General features: G+C 35.2%; 2 protein-coding genes across 4 annotated transcripts; one reads left to right on the forward strand and one right to left on the reverse strand.

Moving 5' to 3' along the window:
• Positions 1–514: 514 nt before the first annotated feature.
• LOC142640882 (fimbrin-5) lies at positions 515–8,641 on the forward strand. Of its 3 annotated transcripts, none has more exons than XM_075815195.1 (15): positions 515–738; positions 1,143–1,269; positions 1,403–1,573; positions 1,855–2,093; positions 2,190–2,361; positions 2,480–2,518; positions 2,682–2,750; positions 2,897–3,013; positions 3,466–3,677; positions 4,893–5,048; positions 5,126–5,325; positions 6,664–6,830; positions 6,919–7,015; positions 7,164–7,255; positions 8,070–8,641. In XM_075815195.1, exons 2-15 carry the CDS (start codon positions 1,183–1,185, stop codon positions 8,340–8,342), a joined length of 2,091 nt encoding a protein of 696 aa, XP_075671310.1. In that variant the 5' UTR covers positions 515–738; positions 1,143–1,182; the 3' UTR covers positions 8,343–8,641. The 3 variants fall into 3 exon arrangements, 2 of the variants coding, with proteins under 2 accessions (XP_075671310.1, XP_075671311.1); XM_075815196.1 differs by having other exon boundaries at positions 528–738; positions 1,138–1,269; XR_012845276.1 differs by having other exon boundaries at positions 599–738; positions 6,664–6,838.
• Positions 8,642–9,911: 1,270 nt separating this feature from the next.
• LOC142638358 (BTB/POZ domain-containing protein At2g04740) lies at positions 9,912–14,530 on the reverse strand. Its single transcript, XM_075812381.1, has 5 exons — positions 13,992–14,530; positions 11,981–12,740; positions 11,652–11,688; positions 11,438–11,571; positions 9,912–10,547 (listed from the first exon to the last, which is right to left on the reverse strand). Exons 1-5 carry the CDS (start codon positions 14,470–14,472, stop codon positions 10,136–10,138), a joined length of 1,824 nt encoding a protein of 607 aa, XP_075668496.1. The 5' UTR covers positions 14,473–14,530; the 3' UTR covers positions 9,912–10,135.
• Positions 14,531–19,029: the final 4,499 nt, after the last annotated feature.

Below are 19,029 nucleotides of genomic sequence, written 5' to 3' on the forward strand. Positions count from 1 at the left end.
AAGAATATATATATATATATATATATATATATATATATATATATTTTTTTTTTTTTTTTTTTTTTTTTTTTCTACAGGAAAAAAAACACCAATAGAGGATTCAGCCTTCACAGTTGTCATGTGAATGAAACAATCACTCTCCAACAAAGATACCTGAATGAAGGGTCGGGGAGTTTAATATAGACAAGGCAATGTATGTATTCAATTATGCAGGGAGACAAAAGAAAGGTATATTTATTTATTTTGAGAAACAAGAAAGGTTTATTATGTTGTAAACTAAAGGCACAAACTTTGGGAAAATTATATGGTCCTCACTTTTAGTAAATTGTGAAATAAATGATAGGCAAATAATGTGGTATATTTTTATACAAGATAAAAATTTTATTTTAGACCAATCTAATCCCATATGTATAAAGTTTTTTTTTTTAGACTTGAATCCGGTTCTTCTTCCGCACCTCATAACGCATCTCATAAGCGCTTGTGCTTATAAACTAAGTTGCATGAGTACAATATTATTTCTTCAAACTTTGGCCCCTCTCTCTCTCTGTTTGCTTCTCCTGGGTCCTCGCCGGTCCTATAGGCCACACGCTTCTCTCTCATACCCCATAACCCCCTGTTCCATTTCTTCCATACATATCAAAAACAAAAACAAAAACTCATACTCTCTCTCTCTGGATAAAAAGAATGAGAAAATCAGAAAGATTTCATTTTTAGGACTACTTTCTCAGACTCCATAAGGTACTTCCTCATTTCTCACTCTTAATGCCCATTTTGCTTCGTGGGTTCTTATCATATTTATTCAATTTGGATTCTTTTTCTTTGTGTCTATTGGTTCAGAGGTTCAAATCGTCATTTTGCTGCATGGGTATTGATTCATTTCTTAGTTTGGTTTAATTTTGATTCATTTTCATTGAAATGATTGCTTCTCTTATGCCCCTTGTTGGATTTCATTATTGGATCAGTCTAAAACCGCTCAATTAGTAATTCATGCACGTTAAGTTAGACTTAGATGTATACTATGATTTCTTATTTGGGTTTTTATTTATTTTTACATGTATGGATCTGAATTTTATGCCACCTTTTTGTGCTTCTGATATGGTATATATGTATTATGTGACTATGTAAATCTTGTTGAAGTTTAGCGTTCTTGGTGTTGGGGAATTTGCGCAAACAAAGGTCAAAATGTCTAGTTTTGTGGGTGTTCTTGTTTCTGATCCATGGCTTCAGAGCCAATTCACCCAAGTCGAGCTTCGCACCCTGAAATCCAAAGTAAGCATTTATTTGTTCTCCAAATATGCGCAATTTGGATGATATTGAATTATATAAATTTGTTTTGTTTTGTAATAGTTTATGATTGATTGTCAATTTTGGGGTGATATTAACTGGGTTGCATTCGTTTTAGTATGTTTCTGTAAGGACTCAATCTGGCCGCGTCACGGTGGGAGATTTACCAAGCATTTTTGTGAAGTTGAAGGCTTTCACTGAAATGTTTAAAGAGGATGAGATTAGGGCTATATTGGAGGCGTCTTATAAGGATATGGATGAAGAAATTGATTTTGAATCCTTCCTTCGGGTGAGTTTTTGAAGTACAAGGTTTTCATGCTTTTTGCTCATTTATTCACACAATTGTAATGGCATTGATCGTTGGAGAATGAATTATGGTTTTATTAGCATATTGTGAATGCACAAGCCTTGCTGGATTGTATAGCCTCTATTTTTTAATAGTTTTCATGCATCTGTCTCTCTCTCTCTCTCTCTCTCTCTCTCTCTCTCTCACACACACACACACACACACACAGAGTTCATATGAAATGGATTGAACTGAGCAAGTTGTGGAAATTTATTAATTGGCAGGCACATATAAATTTGCAATCCCGAGCAACAGCAAAATCACCCGGTTCAAAGAATTCCTCTTCATTTCTCAAGGCCACCACAACAACTGTCCACCACTCAATTAATGAATCTGAGAAGGCTTCCTATGTTGCCCACATTAACAGTTACTTGGCAGAAGATCCATTTTTGAAGAAGTATCTTCCTCTTGATCCATCTACAAATGCTTTATTTGATCTTGCAAAGGATGGAGTTCTTCTCTGGTAGATGTGCCAGATCCTCATAGTTAATTTATAAAGATTTTTTCATGCTTGTTGATGGTGCTCGTGTTTGTTGACGCTTTTAATTGCTTCATGTAGTAAGCTTATTAATGTAGCTGTTCCTGGGACCATAGATGAGCGAGCTATCAACACTAAGAAGGTCCTTAATCCATGGGAGAGGAATGAAAATCATACCCTCTGCCTCAATTCTGCAAAGGCTATTGGTTGCACAGTGGTTAATATTGGCACACAGGACTTGATTGAAGGAAGAGTAAGTTCAGCTACTACCAGCTACCAAGTGGAATCTTCTTGTCTTATTTTTCTTTGTGTTTTAAATTTTCTCAAGATTTTTATTTTCTCTTTTTCCCCCCTTTATGTTGGTTTTGTAGCCACATCTGTTGCTTGGCTTGATTTCTCAAATAATCAAGGTATGCAACTCGAACTTGTTCCTTTATGCATTGCATATAATCTCTTAAGGACTTAGGCATCATGATAAAGGTGGTGATCTAATTTCAACCTAAGCGACTTGAGTTAGGTTATCAGTGTTTACACCATTGATTCGGTTGTGTTTTCATATGATGGCAACTTTAGATTCAACTACTAGCTGATCTCAATCTGAAGAAAACTCCTCAACTTGTGGAATTGGTGGATGACAGCAAGGTCATTTTTTTTTCTTTTTGTTCTACGTTAGCTATGTTTTGAAAATATGCAAGGATTATACTTTTTGCACTTCTCTATATATGCTAGAACCTAGAAACAGTGGTTACATATTATTATGCTAATGTAATCCTATAAAAAATCTGCAGGATGTGGAGGAGCTTCTGGGCTTACCACCTGAAAAGGTTTTACTGAAATGGATGAATTTCCATCTGAAGAAAGCTGGCTATGAAAAACAAGTTACAAACTTCTCTTCTGATGTGAAGGTAAGAGAATGCTCTCTTGTTGATGAATCACTGAACACTTTATACTTGACTCTAATAGCAGAGAATTTATTTTTAAGTTGGCATGGCTTAGGGATAAGAACAATTATTCTCGGTTTGACTATCTCATGTGTATAGAGTTTCCAGCTGAGATTTTACAGGTTCTGGACAATGGTGAATAAATTGTGAAAATATGGTTATATCATACTGACTGACAAAAGAAAATAAGATTTGTCATCGCATTCCTAATGTCCTGTCATTGTTCTAGGAAATAGTAAGATGTTAGCTTTGAGGAAAAGATTTGTATTTGTAATCATGCATCGTATTTGAGCCACCACATGGCTAGAATTAGACTCATACTTAATGATTATAGAAAATAGTAGATTGAGACATATTTATATCTCATGTTTTGGATGTGCTGTGTACAATGTTGTCTTAACCTCGTTCATTTGTAGGATGGAGAGGCATATGCATTCCTTCTCAATACTCTTGCACCTGAACACTCAGGTCCCGCTGCTTTGGATACAAAAGATCCTACAGAAAGAGCAAACATGGTTCTTGCACATGCAGAGAAATTGGATTGCAAAAGATACCTCACTCCTAAGGACATCGTTGAGGGTTCACCAAATCTTAATCTTGCATTTGTTGCACAAATATTCCAGCATAGGTGAGGAATGACATCTTAAGTTTATTCCTTTTTAGGTTTGCATATAAGCTAGTCATCTCCCCCTCCCTCTCTCCCCACCTCTCCTCTTTCGTAATCTGAAACCATGACTTCTTTTTTTGGGTTATTTTTTGGTTATTGAACTCTTGACCTCTTATGAACTGATTCTAAGTTTTTTGATAAGTATAGACTGATTCTAAGTTTCTCCCCCTTATTCTGTCTTCTGATTTATATGATATGGCCAATTCATTATTTTAACCTGCTAGTTATTGTAGTAGACCTGTCTCTTTTCTACATTTATGTGATTGATTTTTATCTTTTGCTTTTCTATAAAGATTTGTTGCAGGTTCAAAATGTGTCCTAGTTTTGCATAAGTTGTGGGAGACACATGAGGTTTCTAAGATCCCTTATGTCCCCTTTGGAAATATGATGCCATTATTTATCGGTTAAATATGTTCATTCTAAGTCAATTTTATGACCTTTCAGAATAAATATGATGATGTTGATATTAATAACAACAATAACAAATTACTAGGAATTTATTAATTTTGTTATTAGGCTTAGTTGGTTTCTATGTAGAGCTTCTGTTAGATTTGGTCTAGAAATATGCACCTAGTTTTGTGTATACATATTTGCTATTTACAACAATCAGCCATGTAGGCTTGGACCAAAAGATGAAGAGAAGAGACAAACTGATTGTGAAGTCTCTCTCTGTTGTAGAGGAATTAGCACGATGGCTGTTCTGAATTTCACAAGTTTTTGTGTCATAGTAAATTTAACCTGTACAGCCACTTCATCCCCTTCATTCACTGGTGCTTGTATTTGTAGTCCCTTAAATGGCACAGTAATTTTATTGAGAGACCTATTGATCTTTTGAAGTGTTTGATAGTTGGGTGTCTTGGGACTTTGTTTGAGTGGTCTTGTATTTGGGGTTTTACGCAATGTATTTCCATTTTTTATTTTCTACACTCTGTAAATTGTTCTCTTTGATTTGTTTGTAATTGTCTCAAGTACAATCTATTCACCATCGTGAACATGATGTTTTTTTCTTTTTTTCTCAATAAAGTTTTTATTACCTACAAAAAAAGGGTTCCTTTTTGTGCAGCTCAATTGTCTTCGTGGTAATTTCTGATGGTACAGCAATATAAAATTGTAATTATTTTGTGTGCATGCCTAACTCTGTGGTTGTTTGAATATATGTTGATGGCTTCTCTGCAGGAATGGCTTGACAGTTGACACCAAAAAGATGTCCTTTGCTGAGATGATGACAGATGATGCACAAACTTCTCGTGAGGAGAGATGCTTCCGATTGTGGATTAACAGTCTTGGAATTGCTACATATGTTAATAATGTTTTCGAGGATATCAGAAATGGGTAAAGTTTTTTGTTTTTCCCCAGTAGTGTCAAGCTCATATGAATCTTGATGGAAGATGAATTCATTTTGCTTGCAGATGGGTTCTTTTAGAAGTTCTTGACAAAGTTTCACCAGAATCAGTTAACTGGAAGCAGGCATCAAAGCCTCCTATAAAGATGCCATTTAGAAAAGTTGAGAATTGCAACCAAGTTGTAAAGATTGGGAAGCAATTAAACTTCTCCCTTGTGAATGTAGCTGGAAATGATATCGTGCAAGGAAATAAAAAGCTCATACTAGGCAAGTTTCAAAACCCCTTAACTTCTATTATCTTGTTTATTACTACTGCTCCATTCAATCTATCCATATGCCTCATGTCTATGCTTGATGGAGTCATGGAAGATTAATATGCTATTACTTTGCAAATTCGCCTATTCAAGAATTATTTTATTGGGTCCTCGTGTGAAGTCCAACTGAAGTGAAAGACGTGCCCTTTTAATGGTCTAAGTATGAGTCTTTTAGGGTTAAAACAGTTTTTAATTTGGGTTTTTATTTTATTAGATATGGTCAGTTTTATATTGAGGGGCAAATCTGTAATCTCTGCAATTCCTGTGAATTTAGGGTATTTTGGTAATTTAGTTGAGTTTAGAATCTTCTAGGGTTTTAAATATTTATTAGGTTTTATTAGTACTTTGGGTCCAAGTTAGTATTTATTAGGTTTTATTAGTAGTCTTTATATATATTGTGCTCATTGTATTCAAAGAGAATAGAATGAGTTGATTAATAAAATTGAGTGTTTTGAGCAATAGGCACATTGGCCTTTGTTGTTTCTTTCTCCTTCTCTCTTCTCTTTATTTTCTCTTCTTCTTTCTTTCTAAGGTTACTGTTCATGGGAATTGAGCAAAATAACCTCTGTATTTTGCCAATGAGCTTAATTTCCAAATAGAACCTCCTTCCTTTGTAAGAGCAGGGGGTGGGTGAGGTCATGAATTCAAGATCCTCTAGATGCATGTGTAGACTTCTCAATTAAAAAGAGAAATAAATAGTCTGTTTTTTCCCATTAAGTTATTCTTGTGGCCAACTTAAGAAAATCTTTAGACAGGTCCTTTTGTTTACATATTCTTTAATATGAATAATGGAAACTGAACTGTAAGAAAGGTTCAACGTGTAATAAATGGACATATGACACAATTGTGTGTAATCCTTACTAATTATATTTCTTAGTTGCCAGGCTTATAGGTATGAAAATCTTTTCCTAATTTAGATTTAATGAACCCAAATCTTTGAAGTGGAACACTTGTACATATTGATCAGGCTGTTCAAAGGTTGGAAAAATATAGTAAATCTTGCCTGTGTGATAGTTGCCTTTATAATAGAAGAACATTAAAATGCACAAATTGGGCCAGAGAAGAGGCTATCAAGGCTATTAGGTGCTCATACCACAGGATCAGGCCTTTTGTTTGATTGGGTTCATTGGTATTTGGGAACTCTCTGACTGTCTAACCTTTCAATTAATCTTTACAGTACTTTGGTTCTTTTCCACTTTCAATGACACTTTCTACTCAAGAAAGTTTAATTGGTAGAGCATGCTATACTGTTAGAAACCACTTAACACCCTGCCTCCTGTCCCACCTGCAGCATTTTTATGGCAACTCATGAGGTTCACCATGCTCCAACTCTTAAAAAACTTGAGATCACACTCCCAAGGTAAAAAGGGTAAAGAGATAACAGACACTGATATTCTAAACTGGGCAAACAACAAAGTGAAGAAGGCAGGTAGAACCTCCCAAATGGAAAGCTTCAGGGTAATCAAGTAATCAATGACCTTGTTTTACAATCTGATTCTAACCTATGATTGATGATATTTGTGCCTAAATTAACTTGCCTTTTTAGGATAAAAACCTTTCAAATGGAATTTTCTTCCTGGAGCTTCTTAGTGCTGTAGAGCCAAGGGTGGTTAATTGGAGCGTTGTTACAAAGGGAGAAACAGGTATGTCAGTTTTCTTATGGTTCAAGTGCACAAAACAATGTGGAATTTGCCAAGCTTGCACCTTTTTGGCTTACTACATAAAACGAGAAGAATAGATACGCATGAAACAATGGGAAAGTTTCTCACTTAACTGTTTCTAATATTGCAGAGGAAGATAAGAAGTTGAATGCAACATATATAATCAGTGTTGCACGAAAGCTGGGTTGCTCCATTTTCTTGTTACCTGAGGAAATTATAGAGGTAAGATTCTTCTAATAATGTTGGATGTGTATATTTCTCAAAAAAAAAAAAAAAAAAAAAAAACCTTCTCACATATAACACCATGGTGTAATGAAACATTTGGAGTTTCTATTTCAGTAGTCCATTTTGTGGAGATTATGCTTCTGAGCCTGTATACTCATTCAACTTATAGGGAGATAGAGAGAGCATATTCCAATTGTATTATTTTGTAGTCTTTCCTTTAGTAGTGAATTTTACACTGAGGTGCTAATCAAACTAGTTGCTCTGCACCTATTTAGATCTATTCAGTCCAAAAGTTTGTGCGCATTTGGGAGAGTTTGTTTTTTCTGGCTTATTGGGCTTAAAAAATAATCTGGCAAAGCAAAGCTTTAAAAAGTTGTACATGAGCTATAAAAAGTCAAATAAGCCGGAAATAGGCTCTGGGAAACAAACCTGCAGCCATTGCACAATGTTATGTTTCTTAATTGATGGTTTGTATGAAGGTCTCTGGTATACTGATACTCCCTGTATACAGTGTTTTTCCCTTTTCAATAAAGTACGGTATTTATAAAATAAAATAAAAAAATCAATGGTTTGTATGAAGTTTTGTAATTATTACTTTTGAATGAAGGGTGAAGAAGTCCACGAGCAGATGTTATTGAGTTGACTCACATGTTAGGAAAAGAAAAGAAAAGATGATTAAGTTGACTTCTTTCTGGCTAACAAGTGAACTGGGTTCAGCTATGCTGCAACTGCAATTGACATTTACAAATGTATAAAATACATGAATCTTAACTAATTTTTTATTCTTATGCCATGTGTTCCATAACAACAGGTAAACCAGAAGATGATCCTTATTTTGACAGCAAGCATCATGTACTGGAGCTTGCAGCAACCAGCAGAGGAGTCAGAGTCGTCCCCTGCTGAAGACAGTAACATTCCTGATGCATCCCCTGCAGCTTCGGTGGATGGCGAAAGCGAAACACCTTTGGATGGTGAGGTCTATAATTTGGCCATAAATGATGCTGCTTCAGATACCACCCCTTCAGATACTGCCCCAGAGGTCGAAAATGAGGAATCCCCTGATAAGGTTGAAGGAAAGGACTAGGACAGTCCTGATAGAGAATGAACAATGTTTTTCCCTTTCTTTTCTTTGTTCGTTACTTTTACTTTTACAAGAGAATAGGAAAGAGTAAAATTTGGCTGCAGTTAGGATATGATTTGTTGCTCCTTATTTAAAGAGAGAGCGTGTGCGTCTAGACCACAGGGGAAAAAAAATTAAAAGGGTCCTGTAAATTTTTCTTTTAACTAAAGATTTCTTTTGTTAGGCGTATTCATTTTATTGAAATTACATTAATACTGGGGAATAATGTAAGTGGGTCATAATCATAATGCATTATTTGTTCATTCTTCCTAGTGTTGGTTGTATTATCACATTTTTCAATTTAATTCTCGTGTTTGATACTAGCTTGGATTACCATAGGATGTAAATTGTTTTAGATTCAGGACTCCCAAATGCATTGACACTGGCATTATACACAATTGCTGTCAACAGAACAAACATGTGCCCATGCAGTTTTGATTATTATCCATTATATTACAAGAATTTGAGGAGTATTGAGAATTTATAATCATACGGGTAAAGTGCCATGAACACCTAATTGAATTAACTTATTAGGAGAGTGGAAGCAATGGAAAATAATTCTCTATTTGAAATTGATTCATTTCGTAGTTTACATTAAATATTACTTTAAATATTACAAATCTATAGTATATAGGCTAACAAACACTAAAGGGGCAACTCATGTCACTAGCCCATACTACACAAAAAATATAAAAATATTATGTATATTTTCAGGACATCTAAACATCCTTAGTTTTCTTTTATTTCTAACTTTCACGATATTTAGATAATTATGCATGTGCTAGGTGATTCTTTCTAGTTTGTCATCTTTCTTTTCAATCTTTTTATATATAGTTGTAATTCTTTTGTAAGAAAGCAAGGAATGCAATAATAAGTCTTCTTCCATATATTCTCCCTCAGATATTCTGTGTTTTTCTTTAGTATCAGAGCCTCAACCTACTAATCTAAATAATAAAAATCTCCTACTTTTAAAAAAAAATTTGTAAACTAAGTGTAAAATAGCCTATCTACTATTTTTAGGAAAGAAATGGAGTACGGAGAGCGGAGAGCACTCCGACGCTAGTTTCACATATTTTGTTTTCTACTAGAAGCGTTGTGCTCTGGGCACCTCTATCTCCCAATTGAAACATCATACACATACAGATCTCTTTTGCTTTATAGGAAAGCAAAATCATATTATATAGAAGATCATTCTTAATTATGCCAAGGCCATACAATTCAAAGATATCAATAGTGCAAGAAGGCAACGTCTCTCTTACTCTTGGCCCCTTAACCTCATCTGACCAGCATGCATGGGGAAGAATGGGGGTTGGTTTTGGTCTAAAGATTCAAAGAGGGACATAACAAATGCCCACCAGCCATTAATATCATTGTGAGCAAATGCCTATAAATTGCCATGAATCTTTCTTTTTTGCTCGAAATACATTTTACCACCATGATTCAGAACCAAACAGGGGAAATCAATGAGAATTGAGATTTGTTCTCTCTTTATCTAACACAAAGACGTCAGATAAAACGGCTCAGATTAACAAGTATTATTCCATCCAACAAGTATTTCATTAGATCATTAACTGTAACCAATTACACCATAATTTCAAAATTAATAATAAACCTAAGAAGTAAAATTCATGGATGCTCGAGTAACTAAAGTTACAAAAAAAACCCAACTAAAGTACTCTTGAGTCATTTCAATTTATTGTCCACTACAACCAAAAAAATGTTTTATTTATATATCATTTAAAAAAATGTCTATAAACCTACACTCTCTCTTCTTGTTTGCTTGGCATGGGGAAAGAGGTAGGAGGGGATACAGGTGATTTGCAACCATCATGAATGTCATCAGCAGGAGCTCCATCAGATTTTTCTCGTTCAGCAACCAGCACAAGCATCTCAAGGCGCTTGTCAAAGAGTAAAGCACTCTCATCTCTCTTGTCAAGCTCAGCAGCTTCAGCTTCAAGCCACTTCTCTCGTAAATCATCAAGAAGATTTGCTTGGTCTGTATTGACTACAGCTCCTGGAGCACTTGGAGCAGTGGTGCGAAGTGAGGAATCCCCAGATGGTGGTGGGAGTGTCAACAGCATTGCTCGGAATTCTAGTGTATCAGCAAAAGTCTCAAAATTACAGGCTATTGTGTCTAGACAGTACTCCCGTATCTTGAAAACACCATACCTAAACATGCAAATCACTCAACATTATTAAAACCACAATTAAGTTCAAGGCTGATAAGGTATAAAACGATTTACCCATTAATGACTTAATTTCATTTCTAACCATCTATGCAGCTATAATTTGAAAGGGTTCCAGCTTATTGTCATATTATCTGGCTTCCTTCCTATGAATTTACTCCAGATTAACAAAGTTAACTACCAAATAGGTGGGGAGCAAAAATATGATTATATCCACTATAAGTACATCAAGGTAGGATCAGAAGCACTGTAAAAGAAAACATATTCAGCAAATTACCTGTGGGGATCTTTAAAGTTTCTTGTCAAAAAATGTCAAAATAAGAGAGAATTTTTATCTTATTCTTTCTTGTTCCTCCAGATCATGTTGTGCAGTTCAAAATGTATAAATGATAATGATATTTATATTAAGAACAGTTGAAAGAGGTTTTACACACTCCCGGATACTTAATATGGGTCTTTATTGGGTAGCCTAATAAGGATTCTAACTGGAAGTTACGAATTCAATGTGAAGGCCGAAAAACTGCTTGTTGCTAATGTCAGAATTAGAAGAGTCTCCTACAGTTTCAGATGAAAAGCTGAACCTCTAAAGGTCTAATGCTAATAAGTGTAATGATAGTAGTTAACAATTAATACAGAGTAGATTAACAAAGCAGCTATTAACTTGTCAGGAAGGAAAGACGGAACAGTTCACTTAGCAAGTGCCTCATCCAAGAGCTCACAAACTGTTATACAGCTGTGTAATGGGCAAGATATGTGGCACTAGGTAAGAATATAATGATTTTGTTATGTACTCCCTTTCCAAGTCCCCAATATCGCTACTGATCAAGATATATTAGGAAGAGAAAAGAGATTAAGAGATAACTAAACACATACATGTCCGATAATATCAACCAATGGCACAATTCTGCAGGTGAGGCCATTTCCAAGTGTGGCAATAGTACATCAGCTACAGCTCGCTTAAGAGGAAATAACAAGTATCTAGAAGCAGCATCAAACATTTCCTCTGCCTGCTCAATTAACAAGAGTATTATAACCAGCAAAAGAAAATACTTTTGCTAAAAGTAGTTTTGATTGATCCATTTTATACCTGATCCGGGTCTATATCCTTCAAGCCATCAGTGTACCTGAATCAACCAAAGGATTAAAATAAAACACATGACAGCTAAAGCTGGTACTGAAATGGTGATCACATGCAATCATGTTAAATGGTCTCAATCATTATCAATGGTTTACTTGCAGTCTTCTTTGCTTATATTAAGTAATTGATCACACAAAAAATGGACAACAAAAGTGCAAGAAACATTCTGACTAGGGAATGAACCTTGGGTTATTGTAACAACAAAATCTTTGCTGCATAATTTCCTCTGAATGTTCTGACCTAATCTCAGTATTCTATAGTAATGAGAATTGACTTACATATACTCAATCATCTTCTCAAATGCTTCTGTCCTCAAATCATGTTCGTCAAGAAATGGAAGTGCATCAATAGGTAATGCATCTTTTCCTTCATAAAAATCCTTCATTCGAGACAATCTTGCTCTAAAGTATTCTGACCTTGATGCTAAAACCACTTGATGGCAACGAAAAATATTTTTATCAACTCTTACACAAACATCTGCAAGATCATCAACAATGTCATTGATCTGCATTGCACCAACATTATATGATAATTCCTCAACGTTGTTGTCTTGGTTGTGTTCCCTGGTAGAATTGGCAAGGGAAATTTGTAGGATTTGATGCAATGCTGCAGGAAGTCGATCTTCTTCAGGAAGGGACAAGCCCTGTAAAATGAACCGTTTCTGAGAATTATCTACATCTCTTAGTGCTTTGTATTCCGCAAATTTCTGGTGAATCAATTCTTTCTCAAGAATCCTTTGTAATGAGTCACATTTGCATACTTTGCATATTCTCACAAGATCCTCCATGTCATCTACTGCAATCTCTAGTCTATCGGAATAAAAGAAGTGGATAAGGCTGTAAAGAGCAGTATAAGATAACTTTTCCCTTGCAAATCTTACTTCCTTGCGATCTTTCCAATCAGTTTCAAACTTCCTCTTAAAAAATGGTGACCGAGCACTTAATATAACTCTGTGAGCTTCAATAGGACTACCTTGCACAACAAATACCACATCTGGTGGGAAGTGGTAGGGACTGGATCCCCCATTGGATGACACACCTAGCCAACCATATCACATGTTGAATGTTGAATTAATATGCATATTATTCTTGGAAGAAAAAATATGTAACGCCATTGAGCTGGCAGGCGTCAAGCCGTCAACGCTGATGAAGCAACTAAATCAATAAATTTACTTTTAACACATTAAAATAGAATTATTTTGCCTTATGTTACCCAATTTTACAGCAAAATATCAATAAATCAATCAACCAATCTTTTTCTTATTCATCCAAACTTCCAAATTTGTAATGTCATGTACTTGTTCAAAATCAACACGTACAACACAAACAACACCCGACAAATTTAATTTTCCAAAATTATCTCCACTCTTCCTTAAGAGTAGCCATCGTAATCTCACAAGATCTTCCCCAATGAGTTTGCCCCCAAAAACTAGAACCAGCTCCGTCATGCATCAGTCCCACACTCAAATACACCAAAATACCCATATGAACCATTCACCCACAAAATAATTTCATTCCAAAAAATCAAACGAGACAACATTCTTCATAATCATCCTTTATTCCCCCATTTACTCAATCAATCAAAAATGAAATTACTTTCTGCTACTACCTCTACTCACGTAAATTTTAGCCACTAACACCACAGTTAAACAATGTACAACAACCCAGGATATGTACCCACAAACTGTATCTAACTCATAATCCTTACACCACTTGTAGATTTCATATGAATAATTCAGGAAATGTAACATTTCAGCTTTTTATAAAATAATATTAACAATAATAATACATGTACCATAGATACATAATTTTTTTTATTTAAAAAAAAAAAACAACCAAATTGAGAGAAACCGGTCAACCCACATCACCAATTCAATAAATTCAACATTGAGCTACAAAATTGACAAACAGTAACATTCCTAAAATTTAAACTAACCCAGGATCCTATTTAACGAAACCCATCGGTAAACCAAGCATATTTCAGCCAACCAGAACTCACAGACAACAATGTTCATAAAATTGAACCAACCCATTACCCACCTCACAAGTCCCAATTGAGTAAAAAATTCAACATTGAGCCACAAAATTTACAAAAAGCAACATTCCCGAAATTGAAACTAACCCACATTCATATGAAAAAAAAAAAAAAAAAAAAAACACTCAGTAAACCTAGTATATTTCAGAAAAAAACGAGAAGTCACAAACAACAATGTCCATAAAAATTGAAACAAACCCATCACCCCCATCTCCTAAAACAAGAAAACCCACATCACCAATTAACAAAACATACCATAATCAGGATGGTCGGAGTATTCCCTGTTGCCAGCACAAGCCAAGAAAGTGTCTCTCAAAGCAGCCTGCAATGGACCCAGAGGCGGTGGCCTAGCTTCAAATGCCTTCAAAAGCTTCCTAACCTTCAAATTCAGCGCTGCATAGTGACACCTATCGCCATCAAAAGTGTGCTCTGAACAAATGGCACCACTCTCAAGCAACATCCTCGCGGCGTCGAGGTGACCCGCCAAGCAAGCGTAGTAGAGCGCCACCGAGTCCCACTGGTCCCGAGCGTTGACGTTCACGCCGGACTCCAACAAGTACTTGAGGCGGTCCACGTCTCCGGCTCGTGATGCCTCGAAAACGTCGCCGTTTGGGACCTTCTTGAGGGGTATGGAGGACCCGAAGTCTGATGGGTCCAGGTCCATCCCGTCCAGGTCTGTGCTGATGGTCCATGAGTTCGGGTTTGGGAGATTGTTGTTGTGGCGGGTCGGGGACATTTTTGAGCGGGTGGAGCCGTGGAGGGAGATTTGGGTTTTGCTTTTATATGGCTACAGACTACAGACTACAGTCTACAGAAACAAACTAGAAATGTGCAATTTTATCCTTGTACGGTACCATGAGGGGACACCTGTTGTCTGTTGTCTGTTGTCTAAAGTCCCAAGTAGGCAGTAGCAATCCCTTTTTTTTTTAATGAAATATATTTTTAAGAGATAATTATTTATTAACCACATGAGGTTAGGTTGATTTCATATTGTTTATCCTTGGTTTGGTAAGCGTATCTTCACTCACTTGAGGTTGATTCCATTATGCGATCGATATTCATCTCATCACTTTCATGGTTAAAACAGAGAAACAAATATTTAAAAAAATAATAATAAATAAAGAAATCTATAGCTAAATTTGATATTTGTAAAAAAAAATTTGGAAGATTTTATACTTGGGCACAAGAACACTACTTAAGAGACATTGACTAAGAGCATACATATGAGATTTTCTAGGTTATTAGACTGGAAAAGAAGAATAATAAATAATAATAATAATAATAATAACGATTTAAAAAAAAACACAAGTATTGATGATGGATGGATCTAAGGAGGGAAAAAATGAACAACTATTAGGGCTATTCAAACTTCAAAGCTTTAGGCTCCGTTTGGGAGTTTATAAAGGAATCGAATAGAATAGAATAGAAAGGAATAGAATGGAATGGAATGTATTTAAGTAAAGGAAAGGAATGGAAAATAATGAAATTAAGTAACCTTGATTGAAATGTAAATAATCTTATTTGGGAGCAACATGGAAGGAATGAAATGGAATTATTTTATGACAATATTACTATTAGACCCATATTTTAAACTAAAGGATTAAATATATAGGGGTATTTTGGGAGTTTTAGTAAAAAAATCATTAAATCTAATTCTATTTCCTCCCATTCCTCCCAATTTTGAGGGGAATAAAAATTTGAGATTTTAAGGGTATAGAGAGGAATGAGTGTTTCCTCCTACCCATTCTATACTCCCAAACAAGGAAATGGGCTTTTCATTCCCTCCATTAAAACTCCCAAACAAGGGAAGGGAAGAATATTCTAAAATTGTTCTTTTCATTCCTTTCCATTCCATTCCATTCCCTCCTCCCAAACTAGACCTTAAGCAACAACTCAATTGAGCCGAACTAACTGAAAATAGTGGCTAAGACATCCAACAACCACCACTCAAATAAACATCCCCACTGTCGATCTATGTAAATATGTTCCCCCCTCCCCCCCTCCTCTTCCCCAACATGCTACAAGTAATGAACAACCAAGTTGCTGAGATTGGTGTGCTGAGAAAATCTCTCTAACAGCCAACTACACTGATGAACAACCGTACTAGAAGGAGTCTTGGTCTAGATTTGATTCAGATTTGGCCGGATCTAAAACTTCTCTTGTTTCAATGCTTAGGTCCCTAACCGGTATGCACTATTGGGATATGAAGTCACTTGGGTTGGATTGCATTTGGTGATTACATCTAGTCTACTATCCAACAAATTTGCCTAGATTGTACATGTATTTTATTGCTTATTTAATAAAATTATCACAATATCACATTTTCAACAATTGATAAGCCCAAACTCTTAAACCAATTCACTTTAATACTTTTTGACATTGGACTAAAATCAGACCATGAACTAGTGCAATATCACAAAAACAATGCAAAAATGGCCAAAAAACTTTTAGCATATTTTGCCACTTAGATTTTGGGCAAAATGGGTGATTTTGGAGCGATGTTCACACTCATATTTGCTCCATACTATGAAATGTGGATTCAAAAAACTAAAATATCTTGAAGTAGATGACTTTCTCTATGACATGGTACTCCTGGTTTGCTCACCAGAGGTCTAAATTTGTGGTAATCACCTGCGGAAATACGGATTTTCTTAAATTACAAGCAAACCTTTCCAACTAGCCAAATTTTGAGATGCATAACTTTCTCACTAACGATCCAAATGACATAAGGCTAGACAAATTTGAAAGTAGAGCACACAATCTTTCCAAAACATTGGAATTATTTGAATCAAATATCGGGAAACCCTCTTACCAAAGACCTAAAGATAGGTTGCCATAAGTAGAATAAATGGGAAAAAGTGGGAACTTTTGTGAAACCAAAGAAAGGAAACAACTACGCAACATCAAGATGATCCCACATTTTTCTATAAATATGAGCTCATAGCTCAGCATTTGCAAGAACTATGGGGTAAGTGGGGGAACGTTTGGGCAAAGAAATAGTCCTGATCTCAGGCTACCAACTTCCTATTCACGAATCTCGCTTTAGAGAGGCTTTCTTGCTTTGAGTACTTAGGAATGCTGGTGTATGCATGTAAGATTTCTAAACCTTTCTTTTTTTAGTTTATGTCCTAGCTATTTAGAATTTAGGCATGCTTTTCTTTTCTTTTTTTCTTTTTTTGTGATAATGATAATCTCCTTAATTTAAGAGATAGATGAGTTTGGAAAAATTTGTGGGGTCTACTATTGTCCTGCAAGTTAGATTATCAAAATGATGAAAGAGGGTGATTGAGAAGTCTAATTGTACATTTTAGTAAAAAAGCTTAAGAACAATGAAAATAAAAACTTTAACACTATAATGTTGAGAGATGAAAAGCATAACATGGAACGTAAAAAAGGCATGGGAAGATACGTATAAAACCTTTTGTAAGGGATGAAAAACCACAGGTGAATGAGGGGAAGAATGCCCCTCACTCTTTAGAGCTCTCTATTATGTGAAAATCTAGGTCTTTGTACAATGGTGATGTTATTCCCAAAGAAAGCCTTTTTCTCTACCTCACTTTTCTACCCAAACTTTTTGCCTCTTTCTCTTTGTCTCTCTTTGGTTCTTGCCCTAATTGCTAGCAACATTTCCCTCTTATAGTACGAGGAATGTTGTGAGGTATATTAAGACAAGTGTCAAACCTTTATTCGCCCATTTCAAACCCTAATACAACTATTTTACTATACTATGGTTGGAGTAGAGAGAAAACACGCCAATGTCAGGGTAGTGGAATGGAGGGTGGCTTTGCTACTTCGTGGGGAGCAAGCCATAGACAAGGAAAAGGACATCAAGGAGGCTAAGAGTGATGCATGTGTCCTCAATAGTGATCTACCACAAAATCAGCCAATAAGGGGTGTTCTATAGCATCTACCATAAGGGGTCACTATCTTCCTTTTGTGCAAGTGCTACGTGTCCAAGTTAAGTGCAAATCTCACTCTTTCCTATGGTGGCCACACCGTTGGTACAAGCCAAAGATCCTCTTCTTCAGCCTACGTGTCCCTTCCTTTCCTCACAGCTAGTCCACGTGTAGGGTCTAGATCCAACCATGTCAGCACTCTCATATGCCTTGGCTAGTGTAATGTACAACTGTTTTTATTTTATTTACAACTATTCCATTAAAAATGTTTTTTGTATTTTGAAAACACTCTCTCAGCTATTTTCAAAATTCTGGTTTGAATAAAAAAAAAAAAGATACAGTTTTAAATTTAGAGAATATCAGCCAAACAATATATTCAAGTGCAGGACCCACCATTTTATGGTTTCCAAAACAAAAACTATGTTTAAATTCTCTTACCAAACAGGCCCTAACTAAGTGCTTAGACTTTCTGAATCAAATACTTTCTCTAGTAAGAGAGATCACATGCCTAATGGGGATTAGTTACATGTCTAGGATTAATTTAAATTCCCATGATCAATTCTTTCTTTTTAGTTTTTATAGCTCGCTTAATTGATTGTCATGTGATTGACTATCTGTCACATTCTCACTTGCATTGATGCTCACATGTTTAATTAATAGTTGCATGCCTGGTTAGTTTTCATATGCTTGAAAAATTGACAATACTTGGACAATTGTCACATGCTTAGAGCATTTGCATAAGACAATGCTAAATAGAAAAATGGTTCAATTTTACACATTCAAGCCACAAAATCACTAAAAATACTTAGTATTCTCAACAACAACAAAAAAAGCCACAAAATCGCCTACATCAGTCAAGTTAAAGATATGTAAATTTGGTAAATCACTAAAGTAATTATGTACATATACACGATTAGATCACATCAATGGTTGTATAATAGAAAAATGTGTGAAATTTACATAGTATCGCCTAAAATGACCTACATCAATGAGTTAATTGTGTAAATTTACAATTTTGCTATAGTAGTTGTGTAAATTTATACTGACACTATTTATTTTGCATTTAGTTTTTTTTTATTTCTTTACATATTTTGAAAATGAAGGAAAAGATTGGATGATGATTGTTATATGTGAAGAAAGAGAAACAATTAAAAAAAAATCAAGAAAATTTATATTTTAATGAAATGTAGTGTAAAATAGATAATTTAATGTAGAGTGTTTTAAAAAGTGCGTATGTAAATTAGAGAAAGTAAGTTCTTATATTAAAATAGACATGAATTTTTGCACGAGTTGATGTGAATGCTTTAACTTTGTATATCATTATTCCAACTTTTTTTTCTCACCTTTTGTCTCATCAAATTCTCTCTCTCTCTCTCTCTCTCTCTCTATGAAGATAA

Source organism: Castanea sativa, chromosome 6 (assembly GCF_040712315.1).
Source record: "Castanea sativa cultivar Marrone di Chiusa Pesio chromosome 6, ASM4071231v1".
Taxonomy (NCBI): Eukaryota; Viridiplantae; Streptophyta; class Magnoliopsida; order Fagales; family Fagaceae; genus Castanea; species Castanea sativa.

Coding starts and splice junctions, on each gene's coding strand:
- LOC142640882 (XM_075815195.1), top strand. CDS start 1,183: ATGTCTAGTTTTGTGGGTGTTCTTGTTTCTGATCCATGGCTTCAGAGC. Junction 3,678..4,892: donor GCACAAATATTCCAGCATAG/GTGAGGAATGAC, acceptor GCTTCTCTGCAG/GAATGGCTTGACAGTTGACA. Junction 5,049..5,125: donor TTCGAGGATATCAGAAATGG/GTAAAGTTTTTT, acceptor TTTTGCTTGCAG/ATGGGTTCTTTTAGAAGTTC.
- LOC142638358 (XM_075812381.1), bottom strand. CDS start 14,472: ATGTCCCCGACCCGCCACAACAACAATCTCCCAAACCCGAACTCATGG. Junction 12,741..13,991: donor CTCCGACCATCCTGATTATG/GTATGTTTTGTT, acceptor ATGGTTGGCTAG/GTGTGTCATCCAATGGGGGA. Junction 11,689..11,980: donor GAGAAGATGATTGAGTATAT/GTAAGTCAATTC, acceptor TGGTTGATTCAG/GTACACTGATGGCTTGAAGG.